The sequence below is a fragment of the Pungitius pungitius genome, chromosome 20, assembly GCF_949316345.1.
Source record: "Pungitius pungitius chromosome 20, fPunPun2.1, whole genome shotgun sequence".
NCBI classification, from domain to species: Eukaryota; Metazoa; Chordata; class Actinopteri; order Perciformes; family Gasterosteidae; genus Pungitius; species Pungitius pungitius.
Window position 1 is genome coordinate 863,655 of NC_084919.1, and position 23,787 is coordinate 887,441.

Sequence of the window (23,787 nt, forward strand, 5' to 3'; positions counted from 1 at the left end):
ATCAAAGGTCACAAACCGAGCCGCTCGAACCTCAACACGCGGCGACACTCGTCTTTCTCCAGGAAGTAGTCTGCAGCTCCGTTTCTTCTTCTCTCAGCGGACTGAGCAAACTGCCACCAGCTGCTGGTCCTTAAAGCAGCAGATGCTTTCCACGTGCCCCCCCCCCCCCCCCTCCGTTACCACGCCGATGGGATCCCACAGCTGACTCACCTTTTCTGCCCGATGACCACGACCATCACACTGATGAGGTCATCTAATGCGGCCGAGAAGCAGCTTGATGCACAGGGACAGTTTCAAGGTTTAATACAACAAAATGTCTTATGTTTCATTTTTATGTTTCCTTATTCGACTAAATATTTGTGGAATTATTTATTTAGGTTTATTATTTTCATTATTATTAGTGAATCCACGACATGCAAAGTGCACAGAAAGCAGTCAGCTCTCCATCTTCAGTTTCACAAGTTTGGTCGCCATAAATCGTCCAAATTTATCACCACGCTCCAATAAAAGATCTTTGATGAGACGAAAACCGACATCCTGAGAGGGGGGGCCCGACCGGGGGAGAATACAGAGCCAAACGGGGGGGGGGGGGGGGGGGTCAGAGGTACGTTCATTGCACAGGAATCTCGCTCTCAGGTTTCTGACCTTTGACCTCGTCGTCTCCTGCTTCATGCAGCTTTTATGAGTCTGTTACTCGTGCACCATGTGACCTGTTTTAACAAATGTCTCTGAGTGGTGCTGAGAACCAATCAGATGATCCGCTTCCTAGAGGCCTGCTCCCGCTGGCTTTTACAGCGACAGAACAAAATACACAATCAGCACTCAGACTGGTTCCACTGGTTCTCCCTCATTAGGGGGGGGGGGGGACATCTGCCTCCCATTAGTGGGGGCCACCAGAGGCTCGAGCTGGTTCCAGTTGTGACCTTCCTGAAAGGAAAGCTTTTCTTTCCCTGAGCGAGAGCGCCCCCTGCAGTCTAATAATCTAGTAATGTCTGAGATTCTTATTTCCTGAATCTTTACGGTTGAGTTGGTTCTTAAATCATCAGGTGTGATTGCTTCAATATTTAAAAAATAAAGTTAAATTAGTTGAATCAAGTTTTATAGACAGGTGAGATGGATCACTTTGTTTGTTTATTTTATTTTACCACCATAGAGTGATGATTTACCAGTGAGGCTAAACTGGATGTCAGTAACATGAAATACAACATGACGAGAAAAAGCACCGCAAAAAGGTTCCAAAAAGAGAAAGATGTATAGAATTAATCTATAAAGATGTATAGAAAGACCGTTGAGTGAGACATTCATTAGTCACGTGGGTCGGGGTCGCTGCAGTGCTCCTCCGCGGCGGCAGGGGGCGCCGCTCTTCTTCTTCTTCTGATCGCTCCGCTCTGAGAGGTCAAAGGACACCGAGCCAACATGACAACATTGAGACCGTTTACCTGCGATGATTTGTTTAAATTCAACAATATGTGAGTGACGCTTTGTCCGTTTTATTCCACCGAGTGAAGCCAAGTGGATTTACTTTCCGGGTGTCTCGTGTGGCACAGTTTTGTTGCACTTCCGGTAGTTTGATCAGCGTTAGCAGCTTAATTTGAGTTAGCACTGAATGCTGCGCTGAAAGCTAAAACACGGGGGGGGGGATAAGTTCCATTGTCATTTGGGAAATGGTGCTTGCCATCACACTACAACACCGGTGTCCTCTGAATACATCGGCACACATTTATTCAGTCAAATAGCTGTACTTGTAGTAAATAATATAGTCCTGTTTAGCTAGCTTATGCTAGTTAGCTTGCCGGCTCGGACGCGAGGGACGAAATGCTTCTTAAATCAGGATGATTGGTCGAATGAATATTGTGAGAAAAATGTCCATTTATTAAAAAAAACCCACGTCATTGTTGTTATAATATATATAATAAAGTGTGTTATGAATTACTGGTTTTATTAACTCTTGCTTTTGCTCACAGCAACCTGGACCCTTTGACGGAAACTGTATCCTTCATTTTTAGATCAATCATTTTATTTTAATGTCTTAACTTCGAACAACAAACGTATTCCAGGCAAATGTGGTCTGCAGTCGTCTTTGACCTTTGACCTCCAGTATGGCATCCCGTTTTACCTCCAGTACCTGGCTCACTGGCCGGAGTACTTCATCGTGGCCGAGGCTCCTGGTGGTGAACTGATGGGCTACAGTGAGTTTAATCTCGTATCTTCACTCCTGTTGATTCATGTGAACCTTTAGTGACATCAGCCTGTTGTTGTCAGTCATGGGGAAGGCGGAAGGATCTGTGGCCCGGGAGGAATGGCACGGTCACGTGACCGCGCTGTCCGTGGCCCCCGAGTTCAGGAGGCTGGGGCTCGCTGCCAAACTCATGGAGATGCTGGAGGAGATCTCAGAGAGGTGAGGAGGTCCTGATCCTCTGTGAACCAGTCTCAGTGTAGTCCTGATCCTCTGTGGACCAGTCTCAGTGTAGTCCTGATCCTCTGTGGACCAGTCTCAGTGTAGTCCTGATCCTCAATGTGAACCAGTCTCAGTGTAGTCCTGATCCTCAATGTGAACCAGTCTCAGTGTAGTCCTGATCCTCTATGTCAGGGGTCTTCAACTAAAATGTGAAGAGGTCCAGTTTGAGAAAATGTCTATTCAATTCAATTCAATTCATTTTATTTTGTATAGCCCAAAATCGCAAATTACAAATTAGCCTCAGAGGGCTTTACAGTCTGTACACATGCAACATCCTCTGTCCCCAAACCCTCACATCGGCACAGGAAAAACTCCCCAAAATATGAAAAAACCCTTCAATGGGAAAAAAGGGAAGAAACCTTAGGGAGAACGTCAGAGGAGGATCCCTCTCCCGGGATGGACAGACTGCAATGGATGTCATGTGTACAGAATCAACAATGTAAAAGATGTACAATACATTCAATTTCTCTAACTGAAATGATACAAGTAATTGCAAGTAGCAGAACAAGTGTACGGCAGGACCACTGCAGGGACAACCTCCATCAGATAGAACCACCATCCACAGAGGCTTCTGTGGGGAGGGAGAGCAGAAAGATGTTGGTTTATGATGACAGTAATAAGAATCATATTTAAAGTAATGATGATGGCAGCAGCAGGTGTCAGCAGAGCCATGAGCCAGGAGTCAGAACCGGGGTCCGCACGAAACTATGATCCACGGAGACCTGCTAGGCGAGAAAGCACAAAAAACTCCCGGAAAGAAGCTTAATTAGTGATGTACATTAATAAAACATGGATGATTGTGGGAGGAGAGAGTGAGAGTGAGAGTGTGAGAGTGAGAGAGGGGCTCGGTGTGTCCTAAGAAGTCCCCCGGCAGTCTAAGCCTAGAGCAGCTTAACTAAGGGCTGGTCCAGGCTAACCTGAGCCAGCCCTAACTATAAGCAATATCAAAGAGGAACGTTTTAAGCTTTATCTTAAATGAACTGACCGAGTCTGCCCCCCGGACTGAAAGTGGAAGCTGGTTCCACAAAAGAGGAGCTTGATAACTGAAGGCTCTGGCCCCCATCCTACTTTTTAAAACTCTAGGAACCACAAGTAGCCCAGCATCTACGGAGCGTAGATGCCTTGTAGGACAACAATACGGTGTAACAAGCTCTTTAAGATAAGACGGTGCCTCACCAGCAAGTGCCTTGTAGGTGAGGAGAAGTACCTTAAATTCTATTCTTGATTTAACAGGAAGCCAGTGCAGAGAAGTTAATACAGGAGTTATATGATCCCATTTCTTAGTTCTTGTTAATACACGTGCTGCAGCATTCTGAATCAGCTGGAGAGGTTTAAGCGATTTACAAGAGCAGCCTGATAACAAAGAATTACAGTAATCCAGTCTAGAAGTAACAAATGCATGAACTAGTTTTTCTGCATCACTTTGAGACAGGAAGTTCCTGATTTTCGATATATTCCGTAGATGAAAAAAGGCAGTCCTTGAAGTCTTCTTTATATGAGAGTTGAAGGACATCCTGGTCGAAGAGAACTCCAAGATTTCTGACGGTGCTGTTGGATACCAGAGTAATTCCATCCATAGAGACTGTATCACGTGACAGCTGACTTCGAAGGCGCTCTGGGCCTATCATGATAACTTCCGTTTTTTCCGAGTTTAACATCAGGAAGTTGCAGGTCATCCAAGTTTTGATGTCTCCAAGACAGTCCTGAAGTCTAACAAGTTGGTTGGTGTCTTCTGGCTTGATCGATAGATACAGTTGAGTATCGTCTGCATAACAATGGAAGTTTATGCGGTGTTTTCTGATAACGTCGCCCAAAGGAAGCATGTACAGGGTAAATAGAATCGGTCCAAGCACAGAACCTTGTGGGACTCCGTGACCAACATTGGTGGTCCTCGATGATTCACCGTTCACAAACACAAACTGGGATCGATCCGATAAATAAGATTTAAACTGCTGAGTGCAGTTCCTTTGATGCCAATCAAGTGTTCCAGTCTCTGCAGCAGGATACGGTGATCGATGGTGTCAAATGCAGCACTGAGGTCCAGCAATACAAGAAAAGAGACAAGTCCTTGGTCCGATGCAAGTAGAAGATCATTTGTAATTTTCACCAGTGCCGTTTCTGTGCTGTGATGCACTCGAAATCCTGACGGGAAATCCTCGAACAAAGCATTGTTTTGTAGAAAGTCACATAATTGATTCGTGACAGATTTCTCAAGGATCTTAGCGAGGAAGGGAAGATTAGAGATGGGTCTGTAGTTAGCCAACACCTCTGGAGCTAGGGTAGGTTTCTTCAGAAGAGGTTTAATTACAGCTACCTTGAAGGACTGTGGTACATGTCCTGTCAACAAAGACAGATTCATAATATCCAGTAGGGATGTGCTAATTAACGGAAAAACTTCCTTAAGCAGCTTAGTTGGAATCGGATCCAGGAGACAAGTGGAAGAGTTGGATTTCAAAATTGTAGAAGTCAGTTGATCAAGGTTGATGGAAGAGAAACCATCCAAGTAGGTATCAGGGCCCATGGCTGCGTCCAAGGATCCTACATCCGAGGACGGGTCGGCTCCGGTTGGGGGTAGTAGACCATCAATTTTCTCTTTGATAGTCAGAATCTTATTATTGAAGAAGTTCATAAAGTCGTTACTACTGAGGTCCACAGGAATACACGGCTCGACAGCGCTGTGACTCTCTGTCAGTCTGGCTACAGTGCTGAAGAGAAACCTGGAGTTGTTTTTATTTTTATCGATTAATAGTAGCAAATATTATGAAAATGATAATGTGACGACTTAGTGTGATTAAATAAAGATGTAACAACATCTGCATGTAATCAATACACAACATGAATTCAGTACGATTCTAAAACTCTTTTTGACAATATTTATTGTCAAGAACTGAACATAAATGTGACTGTAAATATAAATGTTCTCAACTAAATAAAAGTAGGGCTCCATTAAAAAAAAGTGGTTTAGTGCTGCAGTGGGAAGAAGGAACAGAACCCAGTCCGTCCATCATGGTCCTGTTTGACTCTGACGTAATGGGTCTGAGCTTTAAGCCACCAGTGTAAAGACGACCAAAGCTGCGCCTTGTGTCTTGATGCTTTTACTCTGAAAATCCCCACGTTTCCTTGCAGGAAGGGCGGGTTCTTTGTGGACCTCTTTGTGCGGGTCTCCAACCAGGTGGCGGTGAACATGTACAAGCGCCTGGGCTACAGCGTGTACCGCACGGTGATCGAGTACTACTCCGCCAGCAACGGGGAGCCGGACGAGGACGCCTACGGTGAGACGGGACACCACATGTGTCCCCTGTAAAAACAAGACCAACGCATCTGTGTCATTCGTTTTCAGTTGAGAATCCATGAATGAAAAAAGGTCCACTGGCAGATATTCATGTAGTTTAGTGACCCAAATGACTTTTGTGTATTCCACTAATGTTTCTTAATCTTATGGAGCCCATTTCTGGCCACAAATAAGTGAAAAAACATGTTCTGCAGTGACTGTCCTCAGCAGTCAGAGCACAGAGGAGACACCTCACGTCCAGACTGGAGTCAAAGCTGCCACTGATCCTGCAGCATCTTTCCTCGTTGAAGATCCAAACTGGTCCCATAGAGAGAACTCTCTTCAATCGTTACTAATCATGAGAACTACGGAATAAATACCATCCACAACGGGTTTGATTTACCTCGGATACCGACGATGATTCGAGTCCATGTTGGTTATGAGGTTTCTGCAGAAGGTTCAGATTCAGATGTCCCGGTTCTGCGCATATCGATAAGTCATCGAGTCGACTTTCAAACCCTTTTTGTGGTGGAAATGGGCTTCCAGAAGATGAAGAGACGTTGGTGTAAAACACCATGAAGTCATTTGGGTCACAAACAAAAGATACATTTCTGCCAGTGGTCTGTTTTTTTCTATCGAATGACGGAAAAACAAATGATACGGATTCTACCAGCTTCTTTTATTTCAACACGTGGTGCGTTCAGGGACAGCGATCCACTAAAGAACAGCAGCATTCTGAGATTAGTTGGTATTTAAAAAGCGCCTAAAGAACCCAAGCTGCCCCCCCCCCCACCCCCCCCCCGCTGACTGCTCTTCTCCTTCTTGCAGACATGAGGAAAGCTTTGTCCCGGGACACGGAGAAGAAGTCCATCGTCCCGCTGCCGCACCCCGTCAGGCCGGAGGACATCGAATAACGCGGCGTGGCTCTCTGCGTCTCACTGTACATCATCTCACTGTCAGAGAGCCACGCTGTAAATAATCATCATTTAAGAATAAAGACACCACCAGTGAGTTTGATTTGATGTTTTGTGTAATGCAGAAAACGGTCGCACAATAAATGCATCTTTTGTTTTTGTTATAAAAAAAGAACAGGTGGTTAGAAAGGTCGAGTGGAGATCTACGCTTTGTCTTCACTTCCGCTCTTACTCTCCTTCTCCTCCTCCTTCCCCTCGTCTTCACTCTCGCTGCTGCCTTCGTCGTCTCGGTCCTCCTCTGCGTCTCTCTCAGCCTCCTCTGGAGGGACGACGGCTTCGTCCGGCGTCGTCTGCGTCTCTTTGGCCGCCTCCGCACATTCTCGTGGACTTTTGTCGTCTTCGGGAGACTCCTCCGGGCTTCTGTCGTCTTCGTCCTCGACCATCTGCTGCCTCTTCCACATCTTGGCCATGGCCAGCAGCTTGAGGTTGGGCTGGTTGGCGGCGTCCTCTGGGAAGATGTAGTCGTAGTACTCCTCCCAGCCCGCGTCCGACTGGAAGAGACGTTGAGTCACAGCTTAGAATGTAACCCGATAACCGATCAATCCAAGACCAACCCTTTATAAATGTAGCATTTGTTTCATGCACAGAAAGAGCTTCTGATTCTCAAAATTCACATCTGAAGATAAATCAATTGGCCTGGAATCAAACAATATCTAACCAAAATAAGAGAAGTCTCATTTATAGAAGAACTCACCCCGTCTTCAGCCGTCAGCTTCCTCCTCTTCTTCACCTTGTCCGGCATTAGCTTCCTCACCCTCTCCATGGAGCTCTCTGAGCCAAACTCCCTCTCAAAGTCCCTCCAGGACTCGAGCAGCATCAGCCGCTCCTCCTTCTCCTCGCAGTTCCTCATGCCCTTGTTGGCCTCCTCGAAGATCTGCCGGCACTTCTGCAGCCGGTCGGAGCCGTCGATGGACAGTTCGTACTTGGCGTAGCTGATCCAGACCTGAAGGGGAGGAAGAGGAGGAGTCAGAGTTGCATTCTGGGTAGTGACCAGCAGGGGGCGACTCCTCTGCTCCCATAGACGTCTATGAGGAAATGACTACTTCTGTGTAGTGACCAGCAGGGGGCGACTCCTCTGCTCCCATAGACGTCTATGAGGAAATGACTCTACTTCTGTGTAGTGACCAGCAGGGGGCGACTCCTCTGCTCCCATAGACGTCTATGAGGAAATGACTCTACTTCTGTGTAGTGACCAGCAGGGGGCGACTCCTCTGCTCCCATAGACGTCTATGAGGAAATGACTCTACTTCTGTGTAGTGACCAGCAGGGGGCGACTCCTCTGCTCCCATAGACGTCTATGAGGAAATGACTCTACTTCTGTGCAGTGACCAGCAGGGGGCGACTCCTCTGCTCCCATAGACGTCTATGAGGAAATGACTCTACTTCTGTGTAGTGACCAGCAGGGGGCGACTCCTTTGCTCCCATAGACGTCTATGAGGAAATGACTCTACTTCTGTGCAGTGACCAGCAGGGGGCGACTCCTCTGCTCCCATAGACGTCTATGAGGAAATGACTCTACTTCTGTGTAGTGACCAGCAGGGGGCGACTCCTCTGCTCCCATAGACGTCTATGAGGAAATGACTCTACTTCTCTCTTGATTTATTCTTCATTGCAGCATGATGTTCATTTAGTGAATGATGGTCCGTTTAGAGTCAGACCACAAAGAGGGGATTCTTAGGGGGCGGGGTTACATGCTGATTGACATCAATTACACACCTCACTACGTCCTCCTCCGTCCTTATATGGTCACTTTCTGGCGGTTCTCACCTTGACATGTTGCGTGCGCTGCAGCAGCCTCTTGTAAAGGTTCCTTGTGTTCTCAAACTCTTCCTGCTCGATCTCAAAGTCAATGTAGGACTTCCAGAGCACCTGAAAACACACACACACACTTTGAAGTGTTCCCGCTGGTTCATTGAGATCTTTCTTCTAAATCAGCATACCACAGTGTTTCCCTTAGAACGGGGGGAATAACTTTCAATAAAAATGTATCATTTTTACGTTGTTTATTCCACGCATTCGCCCTCTGTGCCGTAATTAGACCATTTAGAATAAACGCTGTGCTTTTACTTTTAGGTTTTCTAATTTGCTCCAACAAGAGACAACAGGGTGAAAAAATAAAGTTGAATATTTGGGATTTTTTCGGTTCGTATCCCTTAAAAACCCCACATAGTAAAGAGAATGGATACCTCTGGCATGTCAAGCCGCGGCTGTCCGATGGCGAGCTCGAAGATGGCGCGGGCCCTCTCCACGTCCCCCAGGATGGTCTCCAGCTCGGAGAACTTGATCCAGGTGGTGCAGTTCTCCGGACTGAACTCCAGGTACTTCTCGTACAGCTTCCTGCAGCGGTCAAACTCTCGCAGCTGCAGCTCCAGCTCGATGTAGCCCTTCAGCAGCTTGTTCTTGGGACATTTACCGATGGCCGTGCCCTGAGGACGACAAACCACACGGGCCTTCAGTGTTCCAAGGGATGCAGTCAAACTCAGAACTCTTCACCAGGTCAGAACAACGTTTAATGATGGTGGAGCGACGAAGAGATGCTGTATACATCTATTAGAGACCTGTCAATCAGCGTGTAGCCCCTCCCTAAAGCGTAAAGCTGCATGGAGCATCATTCACTAAATGAACATCATGCTGCATTGAAGACTTTAAACTAGAGACTGAGACCATAAGCTCATGTTTACTATAACAAACTAATAAAGAGGTAAATAGCTAAATATTGATATATTTTGTAATCTCACCATGATCCTCCTGGATCCCTGCAGGTTCTTCTGTCGGATCTCAAACTGAGCGTAGAGAAGCCAGATCTTAGCGAATGTGAACTGAAACAAAAGGAGCACCGTCAGGTTGGACTTTAACTCACAGAATTCTGCTTTTAGTGCGGAGACGTTACTGTGAGAGAAGAAACAGAATCAGAGGAAACTCCAAGAAAAAACTGCAATGTGATTTTAAAAATGCACCTTTTTATGTGGGATGAGGTCCAGAGAGGCCTGGTACACCTGCCTCGTTTTCTCTGCATCCTGAATCAAACCATCAAATGTTACTGACACCATCATCTCATTGTTTGTTTCTGAATGTTTTATGTGTTTTATCAGTTAACTTTTGTAGGAGTCTCGTGGGCCCACCTTGACCTCCAGCTCCTCGTACAGCGCGTAGTTGATCCACAGGTAGATGTATCTCTTCCAGTGTCTCTTCTCCTGGATGGGGGGGATGTTGGCGATGGCCCTCTCGTACACCTCCCTCACCGTGTCGGGGTCGGCGTCGTTCTCCACCAGGCGGAGGTAATCGAACCAGGCGTCGTAGTTGTGAGGGTTCGCCTGAGAGGGACAGGAAGTGACGTCACAGAGTCAGAAGGAATCTCTCATTCAGGCCGACGTGTTTAAAAAGGACGTCATGACTCAGAACCAAACCAGTACCTTGACTTCCTCCTCGTACTGGAAGCGCCGCTTGTTGACGATGACGTCCTCGATTCCCCTCCGGTCTCCGAACTTCTTCTCAAACATGGTGTAGAACTTGAAGAGCTCCTGCGCCTGGTGTTTAGGGATCCGGTCCAAAGCGTACTTGTAGATCACCCGAACCCGTTCAAACTGAGGAGGACAGGAGACGAGGACGCCCTTAAAGCTCCTGCTGGACCAGAACGCACCAGGCTTCTTCATCACAAACCTCTTTCTGCGTCTCCTCGAACTTGGCGAAGGCCACGAAGAGGTTCTCGTCCACGTGGTCCTCTCCGAAGAACTCCACCGCCCTCTCGAACACCTTCCTGCTGTGAGCGATGTAGCCGTGTTTCTCCTCAAACCGGCCGTACTTGATCCAGTTCTTCACTTCGGGGTGAACCAGGACGAGTACGCTGCAGTTAAGGGTTTCCTACACCATGAAGAATATTCTCCAGCTCCAGTTTAACTAATGTGAATGAAATATCTTTGTCTTTTGGAGGGACAAAACAAGATGTTTGAAGAAGTAATAATTCATAAGGAGACATAATTCAGCACTAATGACAATAAGCGTGAAGTTGACTTCTGGCTGAGACACACTTTGACATCCTATGTATGTCCTCTTGTCCCCTCATTGGATCACAAAGAAGGATATAGCGCTCATAGATGGTTCGGGCTTTGTCCACTTCCTTGTAGCGCAGCTCAAAGTTGATGTAGGAGTGCCAGGCCTGCTCCTCGGGTTCCCACTCCATCCAGCGCTCGAAGGCCTGCCGGCAGCCGGCGACGTTCCCCAGCATCTCCTCCATGTAGGTGTATTTGTACCTGTTACAGGTGAGTGAAGCACAGGTTGGACCAACACTTCAGAGTTACATCCACTCTAAAAAGATTCTGTAATTATTAGTGGAGTAACAGTGTGAATACGGTCAGTGTTTCCCCTGGGGCGCCCCCCTGTTATAAAGGTCGGGGAAAGTATTCAGTAAAGTCGGTGATGACGTCACCGAACATTATTACGTTATCATGTGTTCAAATGTGAAATCGAGGACTCTGATCGTTGATCCGATCCCTGATGAACGTCGTGAGCAGCTAATCCCTAAATGTGAAGAGAAGCTCGTACCAGAACTGGTTGACCCGTGGGAGGATGGTGATGGCTCGGTCCCAGATGTTGCGAGCGTGGTTCACCTGCCGGCTCTTCATCTCCATCTCGGCGTACTTCAGCCACAGCGTGATGTTGCGGTGATCGACGTCCAGCGCTCGCTCGTAAATGGACCGGGCCCTGAGGGGAGGGGGCGAGACGGCGGATTCAACTTCACGGCTGAGACGTGTGCGGGAAATATTGACAAGAAGAAAATGTGTCTCATGGCTCAGTACCTGAGGATCTCCTTCAGGCTCTCCTCCCATTGTGCGTATTTGATCCAGTTACTGATGACAGTCCGATTTTTTCTGATGTTGTCTTCAAACCCCTTAATAAAGAGAAGAAAATGAATCAAGGAATAGTTAGAAATAGACAAATATCTGATTTGTACTCTTGGAATACAACAATGATTCATGATCTCAACTAAACAGCACAACTAATCTGAAGTCATTTTAACTGCAATATTTGAATCACAGGAGCTGAGATATTTGCTAAAGATAATGTGCCTAATAAAGAAATATTGTGGTGAAGCAGAGATTTAAGAAACTTTTATTGGGAACCGATTTCCACAAAAATCTAACCATCATGTAAATTTTCAATGAAAGAAATGATAATTCCCTCTTATACCTTTAATAATTTTCTTTAATGTGCAGCCAGATCTCACACTTTTGTTTAAATTTTACATGAACATACTAAACAGAATCCGTCTGTTGGGGTCAGATCTCACACTTTAAACAGAGGCTGAAGCTCACCTTCCTCTTCTTGAGTTTGTAGTCGTTCAGCTCCTCCTCGTCGGTGATCTTCTGTTTGGGCGGCGGCGGCAGAAGCTCGAGCTCCCTCTCCTTGGCTTCCCTCAGCAGCTGCTCGGCGGTGATCTGAACCTCGGCGGGAGCTTTGTTCTTCACCTGCAGACACAAGAACAAACGTCCTTCAATGTGATGTCACTAGTCGGGAGACCTTTGTGTCTTAAGGCTCGCTATCCATTACTTGTCAAAGTGTCGGATGGTTTTTCACCCCATTTCATGATGATGTCACTTATCCCGATTCATGTTTTAAATCGACACAGAATGTTAAAGAGGTACCTGAGAGCAAACACGGAATGAATGTAGGGGAAAATTACTGATTCCATGTAAATGTTTAATGAATTTTGTCTTTTAAATGATCTGCATGGAATAAGGAACCTGCAAACAGAACTTAAGAAGATGTAAACAGTTAAGGCTCAACCCGTTACTCAAATAAAGGGGCAGGTCTGGTGAGAATACAGGTGGGACTGAGGACAGGTTCCTCTTGGTTATCATAGTTCTTTGTGTGATGATTTCAGGGCAACATGTTTAGCTAAATATCACAATCAAGTCCAACAGACTTTAACTAGGTGGAGCTCAGTAGAATCAATTATAGATGTTTGGAGTAGAATGTTGAAAGTAAATTCTTAGCACGTGTTTCACAGCATGATTGTTACTCAGGTGTGACTTAATAAAAGGCCACTGTAGAACTATTCAGTATCATATATTTTAGTTTAGCGGTTTGACCTTCTTGTTTTAAACTATTCATAAAAATACTAGGTATGTTTTTGAGGGCATTAGAAAGAGTGGCGCGCTTTGTCAAACATGTTTCCATAGAGGGGAAAGCTTTCTAGAACAGACAGCAGGACTCACGGATTCAACATCCGAGCGTAAACACAGGAAACACAAACTAAGCGAAACATAGAATACTACGACCCGGAGTTAGCTTAGAGAAGGAGGCAGCTAACGTTAGCGGCTGTTAAGCACATGCGGTTCGCGTCAGACTAACGTCCCCACTCTAAAACAATGTTTCAATGTATATTCCATTTACATATATTATAGATTTAAACGACCAGCACGTGGTCAAAAGCAAACGAGCACTAACGTTTTCTCTCGCTCTGCGCCTTCAAACCTCAGCGCCAACTAGCTGTTAGCATGTTAGCTTAAACGAAGTTAGAGAGTTCGTGGCTCTTTTCTCTTTTCTCACCTTCGCCACCTTGGGTATCCGCTGTTTACCTGCCGCGGTGGACGCCATGTTTGCTGGCAGGTTTAATCCCCCAAAATATGTGTTACCGGACTTACAAACGCTACGACAACAACTAGAAACAGTGAACAAAACGTTGTTGGTAACTTCAAGCGCTAGCCGCCATGACAGTACCCAGAGTGCATTGCGAGTTGCGTTACTGTGGTTACTCACGGGCAGCACAGCGTTCACACATCCGGGACACAGACTAAGTTGGTCATAATTTATTTTGAACTAAATAGGAAATGCAAATAAGGAAATTAATCAGTAAAAGAAAATACCTTTTTCGTTGTTTCAATTTGCACAATTCGACTTTAGGCATCGCTCCCAGCTTCCCAGCTGTCAGCTACAAAATAATCTGATACGTTTGAATTTATGATTTTATTTTGAAAAGTTATTTCGAATGCTTTTCCGGCCTCTATCAGAAGCATAGGAGTGGTAAACTTGACAATTCGACAAACTCTCTGATTGGTCAAATGAGGGGGTTTACGTGATTGGGACAAAATATTGTGATTGGCTATTTGACCATCAACCGGAAGTGGTTGTTCTTCACTGTAACTGCATTTTAAAGTAATTTAAAATGACAGTAATGTTTCGTGTACGTGTTACATTGTCTTTTAACTACTAAAAAGGGTTATTTAATAAAAGGGACGGAAACATATTCTGCTTTTTTTCTCCACGCACGGAAACGCTTCCGTGACGTGTCCTTCCACATCCGGGTCACGTTCTCTCTCCATGCTGTTAGGAAGCATGGCGGCGATAAACAAGCGCCGTAGAAAGTCCAAAGGGAGCCGTAAGGGAACATTCCAGCCCGCAGAAGCCGACATGGAGGCTGAAAACATCAGTGGCGAGGAAGATGGAGATCCGGAGGCTGACGGGGGGCAAGACAGAGCGACGGAGGAAGAGGAAGAGTTCAGCCTGGACGACGTTCTGCGGCTCGGAGGGACGCAGGCGAGTCACCCGAACCAAACGCTACTGTAACACACCGAGAGACGCTTACCCCCAACTACGCAACACGTGTGGCACTCTTTACTTTATCAATGAATACAAACCGAAATATGATGTGCCTTTATAAGTCACCCAGCAGAACAGCAAATGATGGTACGAGCATTTAAATGCATCGGAATTCATAATAATTCATTTCTATGCTCTAAGTTATATTATACTAACGTTACATATTGAGTACTTTTGGTACTCTATGTACGCTGAAGCTTATTTAGATCTGAATTAACTCATTTCGACTTCTGCACATCTGGCTGAACAGATGTGCAGATGTCACTCCTATTTACTAGAGTACACACTGTACACACTTGATGTACTATTTTGAATCTTTATTTATTATTAGTTTGGTCAAATTTGATGCTAAAAATGTGTTTTAATTAATTGTATTTTGATTAAGTTCTCTGTTCTGGCCTCTTGACAGTCTTTGTAAATCAACACAACTGCCTTTGTAGAAAAAACAGGACTAAAGACCAAGTATTGTGGCGTCAGTACCTGGCCTCCTTTCATCTTATTGATGACAGTGATTAAATGATCGTTTTCTTCACCAGGCCGACTACGTGATGCTCGCCGGCCTGAACGACTCCAACGAGCTGGTGGACGGAGGGAAGAAAGGAGCCATCGACGACCTGGAGGAAGGCGAGCTGGAGAAGTTCATCGCTAAACTCGGCGTCCGCAACTTTGCCGGCGTGCAGGTCATCCCGGACGAGCCGGAGGAGGAGGAAGGCGAGGACGGGGGGGACGTCAAGAAGGACGCCGTGAAGGCGAAGGCGAAGAAGGCCGAGGAGGAGACCGCTGCGCAGAGAGCGAAGAAGGACGAGAGGCAGAAGGCGAAGAAGAGCAAAGACGCGGCGAAGAAGAAGCAGAACGTGAACGTGTTTGAGTTCCACCAGAGGCCGGCGCTGCTCGTCAAGCCCGGGGGGAAGTGGTTCGACCTGGACTACACCACCGAGGCCTCCGCCGCCGAGCAGGACCCCTCGCTGGTCACCCGGTACAAGGCGCTGGCCCAGCAGCTGTACGAGGCCGACGTGGCGCTCTACAAGAGCAAGAAGAACCTGCAGAAGGGCGCCAACTCCAACTGGATGAAGTCGGTGGTCTCCTCCGGCGTGCTGGCGGACCGGATGGCGGCCATGACGGTGCTGATCCAGGACGCGCCGGTGCACACGCTGGAGCACGTGGAGAACCTGGTGGCCATGGTGAAGAAGAGGGGCAGCCGGCGGATGAGCCTGATGGCGCTGGACACGCTGCGCGAGCTGCTGCTGTGCAACCTGCTGCCGGAGGGCCGGAAGCTCCGCCCCTTCGCCCAGCGCCCCTTCGACCAGCTGGAGGAGAAGGCCAGCGGCAACCGGGACGCCCGCGACCGCCGCCTCGTCCTCTGGTTCTTCGAGCACCGCCTGAAGCTCCACGTGGCCGAGTTCGTGGTGGCGCTGGACGCCGTGTCCCACGACACGGTGGCGGCCACCAAGGCCAAGGCGCTGGCCACCGCCCACGAGATGCTGTGCGCCCGCCCCGAGCAGGAGAGGGCGCTGCTGGGCCAGGTGGTCAACAAGCTGGGCGACCCCGAGTACAAGACGGCGGCCAAGGCCTCCTACCTGCTGGAGTCGCTGCTGCACAAGCACCCCAACATGAAGGCGGTGGTGTGCTGCGAGGTGGAGCGGCTCATGTTCCGGCCCAACATCAGCGCCAAGGCGCAGTACTACGCCGTCTGCTTCCTCAGCCAGGTGATGCTCAGCCACGAGGAGGCGGAGCTCGCCGCCAAGCTCATCGGCATCTACTTCTCCTTCTTCCGCGCCTGCGTCAAGAAGAAGGACGTGGAGTCCAAGATGCTGAGCGGGCTGCTGTCGGGCGTGAACCGGGCCTACCCGTACGCCGGCGCCGGGGACGAGAAGGTGAGGGAGCAGCTGGACACGCTGTTCAAGGTGGTGCACCTGGTGAAGTTCAACACGGCCGTGCAGGCGCTCATGCTGCTATTCCAGGTGATGGACTCCCAGCAGAGCGTCTCGGACCGCTACTACGTGGCCCTGTACAGGTAAGGCCTTCCTCGCCTCTCGTCGTCATCATCATCATCATCATCATCATCATCATCTTCTTGTGTTCTTCTAAGTCAGATGGTTCAATGTGGGGAGTCACGTAAAGATTTATTTAAATATCTTTCGGGGCGGTACGAAAAATAACAGGAAAAATTTCACTTACAAAAAATGAACAAATGTACAAACGTTATTGAAACATTTTGTTGACATGAAGTCTTTTGTGTTTTTATTCTTATTGATCCAGTTTGTATCTCGTTCCGTTAAATAACTGATCGGTGACTCAGACAACATCTAAATGCCCCCCCCCCCCCCTGCAGGAAGCTGATGGACCCCGGCCTCTCGTCCTCCTCCAGGCAGAGCATGTTCCTCAACCTGCTGTACAAGTCGCTGAAGGCCGACATCGTGCTGCGGCGGGTCAAAGCCTTCGTGAAGCGGCTGCTGCAGGTCAGCGCCGAGCAGAGCGCCAGCTTCGCCTGCGGGGCCCTCTTCCTGGTGTCAGAGGTCATGAAGGCCAAACCGGGCCTGAAGACCCTGCTGCTGGAGGACGGGGTGAGGGCTCTCCTTCTTATTATTAACACCATAAGATGTTATGTGATATAAATAGAAGAAGATGATCAGCTGACCTTTTAGATTAGTTTGAATGTGACAGAACTAAATAAATGATTCTTTTGCATCACTTCCTGTTCGCTCAGGACGGAGAGGAGGAGGAGTTCAAAGACCTCGCTGAGGAGGATGAGGATGATGAAGAGGAGCGCTTCGTGGACGCCGACAAACGGGAGGAAAGAGCCGTCGCGGCGCCCGAGGTGGCGAAGCCCGCTGCATCGTGGGTACATCACGAAAACCTGGAAGGTGTGTGAAGTGATTTCTTCTGTCAGGTCTCCAGTGGAAAAGGTTCAAGAACAAGAAAACAACCTTTTCCTCTGGATTCAAGATCTTCCCAAAAGTCGATAGTTGGAGATGAATCCATCAAACACTTGGTGTAGATGGTTGTTGTTGACTGTTGGTTCTGATCAGGGGGGAAGAGCATCAACAGCTACGACCCGCTGCACAGGAACCCGCTGTACTGCGGCGCCGACCACACGACTCTGTGGGAGCTGCAGAGGGTGAGAAACAAACATTTACTAGAACATCCAAGTGGACCCGACGGCTTCAAACCTTCTGAACGCGTTTTTCTCTTCTGGTGTTCAGCTCTCGGTTCACTTCCATCCGTCCGTGTCGCTGTTTGCTAAAACCATCCTGCAGGTAAGAAGCTTCCTCCAAACGCCGCCTGCTCTCTTCCTCTGTGGTGTTTCATGGTTGCGGCGTGTCGTCTCCAGGGGGAGTCGGTCCAGTACTCCGGGGACCCTCTGCAGGACTTCACCCTCATCAGGTTCTTGGACCGCTTCGTCTTCAGGAACCCGAAACAACTGAAGGGGAAACGTGAGAAACGCCTCCTTAGTCCATGTTGTCCTCACTGAAGCAGATGTTTTCACCTCCTTTGCACATCTGCTCTCCTACAGAGAACACGGACTCGGCGGCGCTGACCCCCAGGCAGCGGTTCCCCCCCGGCGAGCAGCCCGGTGAGTCCTGAGCTGAGAGATCTTCTCCTCTGTGTCCCCTCGGGGGCTGAACTCTGTCCTTCTGTCTCTCAGTGAACTGCGAGGAGTTTGTGTCCAAAGAGGAGAGCCAGATCCCCGTGGAGGAGGTCTTCTTCCACCGGTGAGATTCCTGCAGCATCTCAGTCATTTCTTCCTTTTTACTGTCAGTTAAATCTACGTGGACCTTCTTCACGAGCTCCTTTTTGTTTCTCCTCTTCCTCCTCCTCGGGTAACTTCTCAGACGTCCTGGTTCATCACCGCTCTAAATGTTTTGCTCCACAGTTTCTTCCGGAAGCGTCTGCAGGCGAAGCAGCTTCTGTCCCGTCGTCCTCGAGGAGACGGAGACAACGCCAGCGTGGAGGAGGTCAGCGATGAGGAGTTTGAGAAGATGCTCGGTGAGTGAAAATGAAACCTCACTCCAGTGTTTTGATTTGTGTTGAAAAGGTTTCTACTGAGCTTTTATTCTGAAATTATTGGATTAAATTGTGCTTTGTAACTTTGTTGCTTCATTTCCTTTTTTTCAACATTTATTATATTTGTATTTGTTCACATTTGATGACAAATAATAATTATAGTCGTGTTTTTTAGTTCTGAATCATATTTCTTGACTCCCGTTAATAAGTTTGATCGTGTTTTTGATCAGATTCCGTTGAGGGAGACTCGTACTTCACGGAGATGCCCATCGATGATCTGGACTTTGCAGGGTGAGCGGTTGGATTATTGTTTATTGATTATTGATGAACAACAAACTGAATGCTGCGGTGACAACACTTCAGTCTTCTGCCTCAGAGACTATTGATCATTGATCAGTCGGACCGACGTCTTCTCTCCTTCAGCCACGTGAAGACCAAGAAGAGCAAGAAAGGCGCCGAGGACTCTGAGGACTCTGAGGACTCTGAGGACGACGACGACCTGGACGACGAGGAGGTGTCTCTGGGCAGCATGGACGAGGAGGACTTCGGAGACGAGCTGGAGGAGGAAGGAGGAGCCTTCATGGATGTGGCTGGAGATGAGGATGAGGATGATGATGATGAGGAAGGTGCGTAGTGCGTATGAATTTGTGTTTTTACCAAACGTCGTGAAGTTAAAATGTCTGAAAAGGACGTTGCTAGTGTTAAATGTTGAGTTTAGTTAATTAAACTAAAGTGATTCTTCTGATCCCTTAAACACGTTCTTAACAGAATAAAAACCTTTTTTTCTCTTCTCTCAGTTCCGGTTCTGGAGGACGACGACGCGTTCGATGGTGAGTTCACAAACTAAAGAATCTTTTATCACCTCAAACCCATCGAGGCTCGTTAAATATAATGTTTAAAACACATTACACATAAACAATGAAACTTGAGATTCTGATGAATGAAGTAGGATGTTTGTTGTTACTGAGGTGGATGTAAACAGGTGCTCAGTGCACCTTGTGACTCGCTCCCCACCAATCAGAGAGCAGGGTTTCATCTGCCCACATTCCAATGGATGAGTTGTTTGTTGCTGCAGATTCGGAGGATGAGATGAACGTTCCAGACATCACTCCTCGTACCAGGAAGGGGAAGAGGAAGTCCTCCGAGGAGCCCGACCTCTCCTCAGGTTGGTTCTACGTGGTTTTCATACATTTTATAGTTTGGATAAACACATGAATATAAAATACCTATTTTGGATGACTCATGATCTGTGAGTCATTCGGATTCCTCTGATATTGATTTATTGATGAGCGATACTAGGATTGTGACATCAGACTTAGTTATTTTACCTTTTTGTTGCTCATCTCTCAGATTCTAAACGAGGAAAGAAGAAGAAAGGAAAGACCGATGCAGCCATGTTTGTGTCTGCTGACGAGGTTTCTGTCGTTTTTAATTCCAATCTGACTTTTAGTTTACAAACACGACTGTTTTCCGATGTTGATCTGAGTTCTGTGTATTTCTCAGTTCGGCTCCCTGCTGGATGAGAACGCCGGGTCCAAGTTCGACAGCATCGGTCTGAACGCCGTGGCCAACCGGGACAAAGCAGGTGGGCTGAACGAGGGGCTTTATTCACTCTGAGAGATCCGTAGAAAGCGGGTCGGCCCCTGATCGCCGTCTTTGTTCCGCTCTCTGCAGGCCTGAAGCAGCTCAAGTGGGAGGCCAACCGAGACGACTGGATGCGAGGCCGCGACGCCAAGACGATGCGCAGGAAGAAGAGCGCCTTCGGCATGAAGAAGAGGGGGGGGGGCAGGGTGTCCGGCGGCGGCGGCGCCAAGAGGGGCAGGAAGTAGCAGCGTCCTCATTCCTGTTTGAGGGCCCAGGCCTCGCGGTCCTTCTCGCGGAGGCCGTGTAGCCCCGCCCACTCGTTGGACTGGTAGTAAACTGGGAGACAAATGGGAAGATCAAAGACTTTACAGCAACAAAACCATTAACCCTTTCATGTGGAGTTTATAGAGCTGGATAATGTCAAAAATAATGTGGACATATTTTCAGTCGTGCCATTAAAAGAATTTTAGCTCAACGTCACAGAGCACTTGTTTTTTTATCCTGAGGTTGTGTCGGCGGTACGAGGCCTTGTGCCCCCCCCGCCCCCGAGTGTACATTCTCACCTTCCAGAACCGATGGAAACCGTCTCTTCATTGTGCTCCTGAAATCTGTGGTGGAAATAAAAAACTTCAGGTCAAAGTTCAGTTTCCACTACGATGAAACCAGAAGAAGTGCATCCATCACCTCTGCTGCTGTTCATCTGGTGGAAGAGTCCGTACGCCCCCAGGAGGCCCAGCAGCTCCACCGCCAGCAGGCCCTTCAGCAGCCGCTTGGCCAGAGGCTCCAGAGGCCGGGGGGGCATCTGGGGAGGGACACACACACACACACACACACACATACACACACTCTTTATTCCTTCTCCTCTCGTTGATTCATTATTTTATTCAACATTTTATTTACCACAAAATCAAACGGAATCTGCTGATTTATCTTTTGCCCAATTAGTCACTAATACAAATGTGTATTAATTTCAATACAATTGTGTTATTAAATTAAAATGTTGCACTGGTCTTTTTATTATTGTACGTTATGTGGAAGTTTCTGCCCGGAATACTTTAATATAATTTTTTTGTGTGTAATTTCGTAAAGAAGAATAGTTGACACTATTGATAAAGATAAACATTGTCACGTGTCATTCAAACGAGTCTCAAAGGACGTTCCAAAGATGACTCGTGATCCTTCAGTACATTCTGTGACCTACATGTGAACAAAACGTATAAAGAGAACAATGGAAGCGACACGCAGTGCTTCCGGTTTCCATCGTGGTCGATTTAATCGAACGTGGATAAACGTGTTGAATAAACTCACCTGTGTATTTGTGAGAGGTGTCTTTACGAGTCACAGGTTTAAATAACGTTAAAGGACGCACGTGTTAACGGGACTTCCGGACTACGGAAGCACGGCAGGAAAAACGGAGCCAGCTTCGACTTTTACACTTTGCTCCATGGTGCTGTTATTAAAACTACTGTAAATGAAACAATACCTTTAATAATTATAACAATAATGTGTTAGAAATGTTATTTTGTTCAAATATTGTTCAATTTCTGTATCTTTTCTTTTTTTCGTTTCTTTTTGCTTTTATTAATATTAATATTTTATTAATGTTCCAGTTTCTGTATTTTTGTATTAATATTGTAAAGGTGTCTGTATATTTTGTTGTTATCGTTTGATTAACAACAAAACACTAAATAAAATGTTAGTACCCTCTTTCTGTCCAATGAAATCTGCATCTTTAAAGTGATTTTTAATATTTACGATAAACTAAATGATGGCGTGACAGGAAACGTTTGGATGCAGGAACCATCAGTTCACTACTTGAAAGGCAGATAGTTAACTTGGATGGAGACGGTTTACTTGCTGAATCACATATTTCACATATTTATAGTGTAGTATTGGTACTTTTAGCTTCTACAGGTAGTATCCACTGCTGCCTTTCAGTATAAACACGGTGCTGTAATGTAAACTACATCAACAGGTGGAGAACAATCACTCTGTTGAACTTCCATATGACCACAAACTAATGTTTTACCATTAAATACTTTCAGGTATTCATATTTTGACTTATGAATGCTCACTGTTTTTTTCACTTCCCATTAAAACAAATGTAGTTTCATTTTTTGCAAAGAGTTGAAGACATAAAAACATTGAAGATTCAAGCAATTGAATAAACAAATCACTTATTCACCCTTTAATTTTCCAGTTCCAGTTGCTCACCAGCAGGTGTCAGTGGGCTGTTGTTTCAGATCTGAAGAAAAGGAAAGAACCAGATTCTGACCTGAGACCAGTCAGAGAGAAGGAGCATTGATCAATGAAATACAGATTAATGCAGCACTAATATCCAGAAACATAATAATAAAACACCAACTAGGAACATTTACTCACTTATCAATTCAATCAAGTCCATTAAGTACATTTTTTCATCTGAATACTAATGAACTAAAGTTTTTGGTGAAATGCATTAATTAAATGAACATGACAATGAAATGCAAATATGGAGCTGACTGCTGTTTGGTGTGTTTTCTGAGATTTGTGGGTGTTTGGAAGTAATTTCCTTTGTGTGAGCTCAGTATTCTCTCAGGTGAGTGCACACCTGCTGCAGGTGAGATCATAAAGTACGTGCATGGTCTCTGTGATCCTCAGCAGCTGCACACATCAGACCTACGAAACGGGATTTAGTTTAAAGTTTATCCGACCTGTTAAAAAACTACACTACCCATGATGCTCAGCAGCCGAGCGACGCAGACCAACACAGCAAGAAGTAACGAGTTATGCTGAAATTAGAATTAGTTTATTTTCTTGTAAATAAATAGTTTGTTTCAAACTAAAAAAGCGCTAAATGTGTTAAACTTTCAGATTTTTTTAAACTGAAGCATGTACAACAATATTTTCTTAAGGCACTAGTTTAGGGAGTGTATCAATTAGCTTAGCTTAAGTTAGCTTAGCTTTGATTAGCTTAGCACGAAGACAGCATGCAATAGCTGGAAGCAGCGACGACCACAAACTCACACATGCAATTCATTTTCAGATTAAACACATTTCATTTAATGAGTTTAAAAGTGATGGTTTATTTAGTTATCTGCACAGATGTTTCCCCCTGTTATGCTAAGCTAGGCTAACACCAGTCTATCCAACACAGAAGACTCCTTGAATCCCTTCAAACATAGTTAGGATTATTATAGGTTTAATGGCAGAGGTGGGACGTGACTATTGACCTTGTTTTTACTTAAGTAGGACATTTACTTCCTACTAGTACTTTAGTACTTTTACTTCAGTAATGTTTGTGAACACGTTTGGTTCCGTGTACATGTGTGAGGATGAGGAGAAGATACGAGTCATTGTTTCTAGAAAACCCTTCTTTTCAGAGTGAAGGAGTCAGTCGGCTGGTGTGATGATCCGTTTCACAGGCCTCGTCCTGCTTCCCCCCCCCGAGGGACCACAGGAGGTGAAGTATGGGTCCTGTTTGCGGTCCTCACAGGGAGGACGGCTGGTGTGTGCAGAGAGCATGGTGGTCCGGCTCCTCTTGTTCCTTCACCTCGGTCATGTGTACCGTCCCGTCCTCCTTTCAGATTCATCACCAGGTAAATACACACTGACGGACCTCGAAGACCTGCAGGAGCAGGGGGAGGAGGAGGAGGAGGAGGAGGAGGAGGAGGAGGAACCGACTCCCCTCTGAAACAGGCTTAAAACATGAGACATACGTTTCTGTGAGTTTAAGCTCATTCAGATGATCACTATCAGAGATCGATCAATAGATCTGAGCAAATCGATCATTTCTGGGAAAAGATAAGAATTGTTAAAGGAAAGAATCAATACTTTATAACTCATGAACATGACTGAACATTCCAGAACAGCTTCAGTGGACTTTGAACCGAGGGAGTTTTACATTTAAAAAATCA

The 23,787-nt window shown here is 46.5% G+C and overlaps 4 protein-coding genes across 4 annotated transcripts; 2 read left to right on the forward strand and 2 right to left on the reverse strand.

Moving 5' to 3' along the window:
* Positions 1-1,351: 1,351 nt before the first annotated feature.
* Positions 1,352-6,740, forward strand: naa20 (N-alpha-acetyltransferase 20, NatB catalytic subunit). The gene is made up of 6 exons (XM_037450225.2): positions 1,352-1,469; positions 1,965-1,989; positions 2,099-2,189; positions 2,263-2,398; positions 5,585-5,730; positions 6,558-6,740. The coding sequence occupies exons 1-6, from the start codon at positions 1,417-1,419 to the stop codon at positions 6,641-6,643; spliced, it is 537 nt and encodes a 178-aa protein (XP_037306122.1). The 5' UTR covers positions 1,352-1,416; the 3' UTR covers positions 6,644-6,740.
* On the reverse strand, positions 6,738-13,449 carry crnkl1 (crooked neck pre-mRNA splicing factor 1). The gene is made up of 14 exons (XM_037450212.2): positions 13,253-13,449; positions 12,016-12,168; positions 11,500-11,591; positions 11,246-11,404; positions 10,787-10,953; positions 10,364-10,542; positions 10,117-10,287; positions 9,826-10,017; positions 9,661-9,720; positions 9,442-9,522; positions 8,890-9,129; positions 8,471-8,572; positions 7,398-7,646; positions 6,738-7,194 (listed from the first exon to the last, which is right to left on the reverse strand). Exons 1-14 carry the CDS (start codon positions 13,298-13,300, stop codon positions 6,847-6,849), a joined length of 2,241 nt encoding a protein of 746 aa, XP_037306109.2. The 5' UTR covers positions 13,301-13,449; the 3' UTR covers positions 6,738-6,846.
* A 540-nt stretch (positions 13,450-13,989) lies between these two features.
* Positions 13,990-20,371, forward strand: cebpz (CCAAT enhancer binding protein zeta). Its single transcript, XM_037450199.2, has 17 exons — positions 13,990-14,239; positions 14,839-16,316; positions 16,635-16,866; positions 17,010-17,166; positions 17,332-17,420; positions 17,506-17,559; positions 17,634-17,736; positions 17,817-17,876; positions 17,949-18,015; positions 18,177-18,289; positions 18,538-18,598; positions 18,731-18,933; positions 19,105-19,137; positions 19,383-19,472; positions 19,658-19,722; positions 19,811-19,892; positions 19,982-20,371. The coding sequence occupies exons 1-17, from the start codon at positions 14,024-14,026 to the stop codon at positions 20,134-20,136; spliced, it is 3,258 nt and encodes a 1,085-aa protein (XP_037306096.2). The 5' UTR covers positions 13,990-14,023; the 3' UTR covers positions 20,137-20,371.
* On the reverse strand, positions 20,088-21,300 carry LOC119195363 (protein CEBPZOS-like). The gene is made up of 4 exons (XM_037450227.2): positions 21,200-21,300; positions 20,576-20,693; positions 20,455-20,499; positions 20,088-20,227 (listed from the first exon to the last, which is right to left on the reverse strand). The coding sequence occupies exons 2-4, from the start codon at positions 20,691-20,693 to the stop codon at positions 20,145-20,147; spliced, it is 246 nt and encodes an 81-aa protein (XP_037306124.1). The 5' UTR covers positions 21,200-21,300; the 3' UTR covers positions 20,088-20,144.
* Positions 21,301-23,787: the final 2,487 nt, after the last annotated feature.

Coding starts and splice junctions, on each gene's coding strand:
- crnkl1 (XM_037450212.2), bottom strand. CDS start 13,300: ATGGCGTCCACCGCGGCAGGTAAACAGCGGATACCCAAGGTGGCGAAG. Junction 11,405..11,499: donor AGCCTGAAGGAGATCCTCAG/GTACTGAGCCAT, acceptor CCCTCCCCTCAG/GGCCCGGTCCATTTACGAGC. Junction 9,523..9,660: donor ACCTCATCCCACATAAAAAG/GTGCATTTTTAA, acceptor CTTTTGTTTCAG/TTCACATTCGCTAAGATCTG.
- LOC119195363 (XM_037450227.2), bottom strand. CDS start 20,693: ATGCCCCCCCGGCCTCTGGAGCCTCTGGCCAAGCGGCTGCTGAAGGGC. Junction 20,500..20,575: donor CCAGATGAACAGCAGCAGAG/GTGATGGATGCA, acceptor TTTCCACCACAG/ATTTCAGGAGCACAATGAAG. Junction 20,228..20,454: donor GTTTCCATCGGTTCTGGAAG/GTGAGAATGTAC, acceptor TTTGTCTCCCAG/TTTACTACCAGTCCAACGAG.
- naa20 (XM_037450225.2), top strand. CDS start 1,417: ATGACAACATTGAGACCGTTTACCTGCGATGATTTGTTTAAATTCAAC. Junction 2,399..5,584: donor CTGGAGGAGATCTCAGAGAG/GTGAGGAGGTCC, acceptor GTTTCCTTGCAG/GAAGGGCGGGTTCTTTGTGG. Junction 5,731..6,557: donor GCCGGACGAGGACGCCTACG/GTGAGACGGGAC, acceptor TCCTTCTTGCAG/ACATGAGGAAAGCTTTGTCC.
- cebpz (XM_037450199.2), top strand. CDS start 14,024: ATGCTGTTAGGAAGCATGGCGGCGATAAACAAGCGCCGTAGAAAGTCC. Junction 14,240..14,838: donor TGCGGCTCGGAGGGACGCAG/GCGAGTCACCCG, acceptor TTTCTTCACCAG/GCCGACTACGTGATGCTCGC. Junction 18,934..19,104: donor GGATGATGATGATGAGGAAG/GTGCGTAGTGCG, acceptor CTCTTCTCTCAG/TTCCGGTTCTGGAGGACGAC.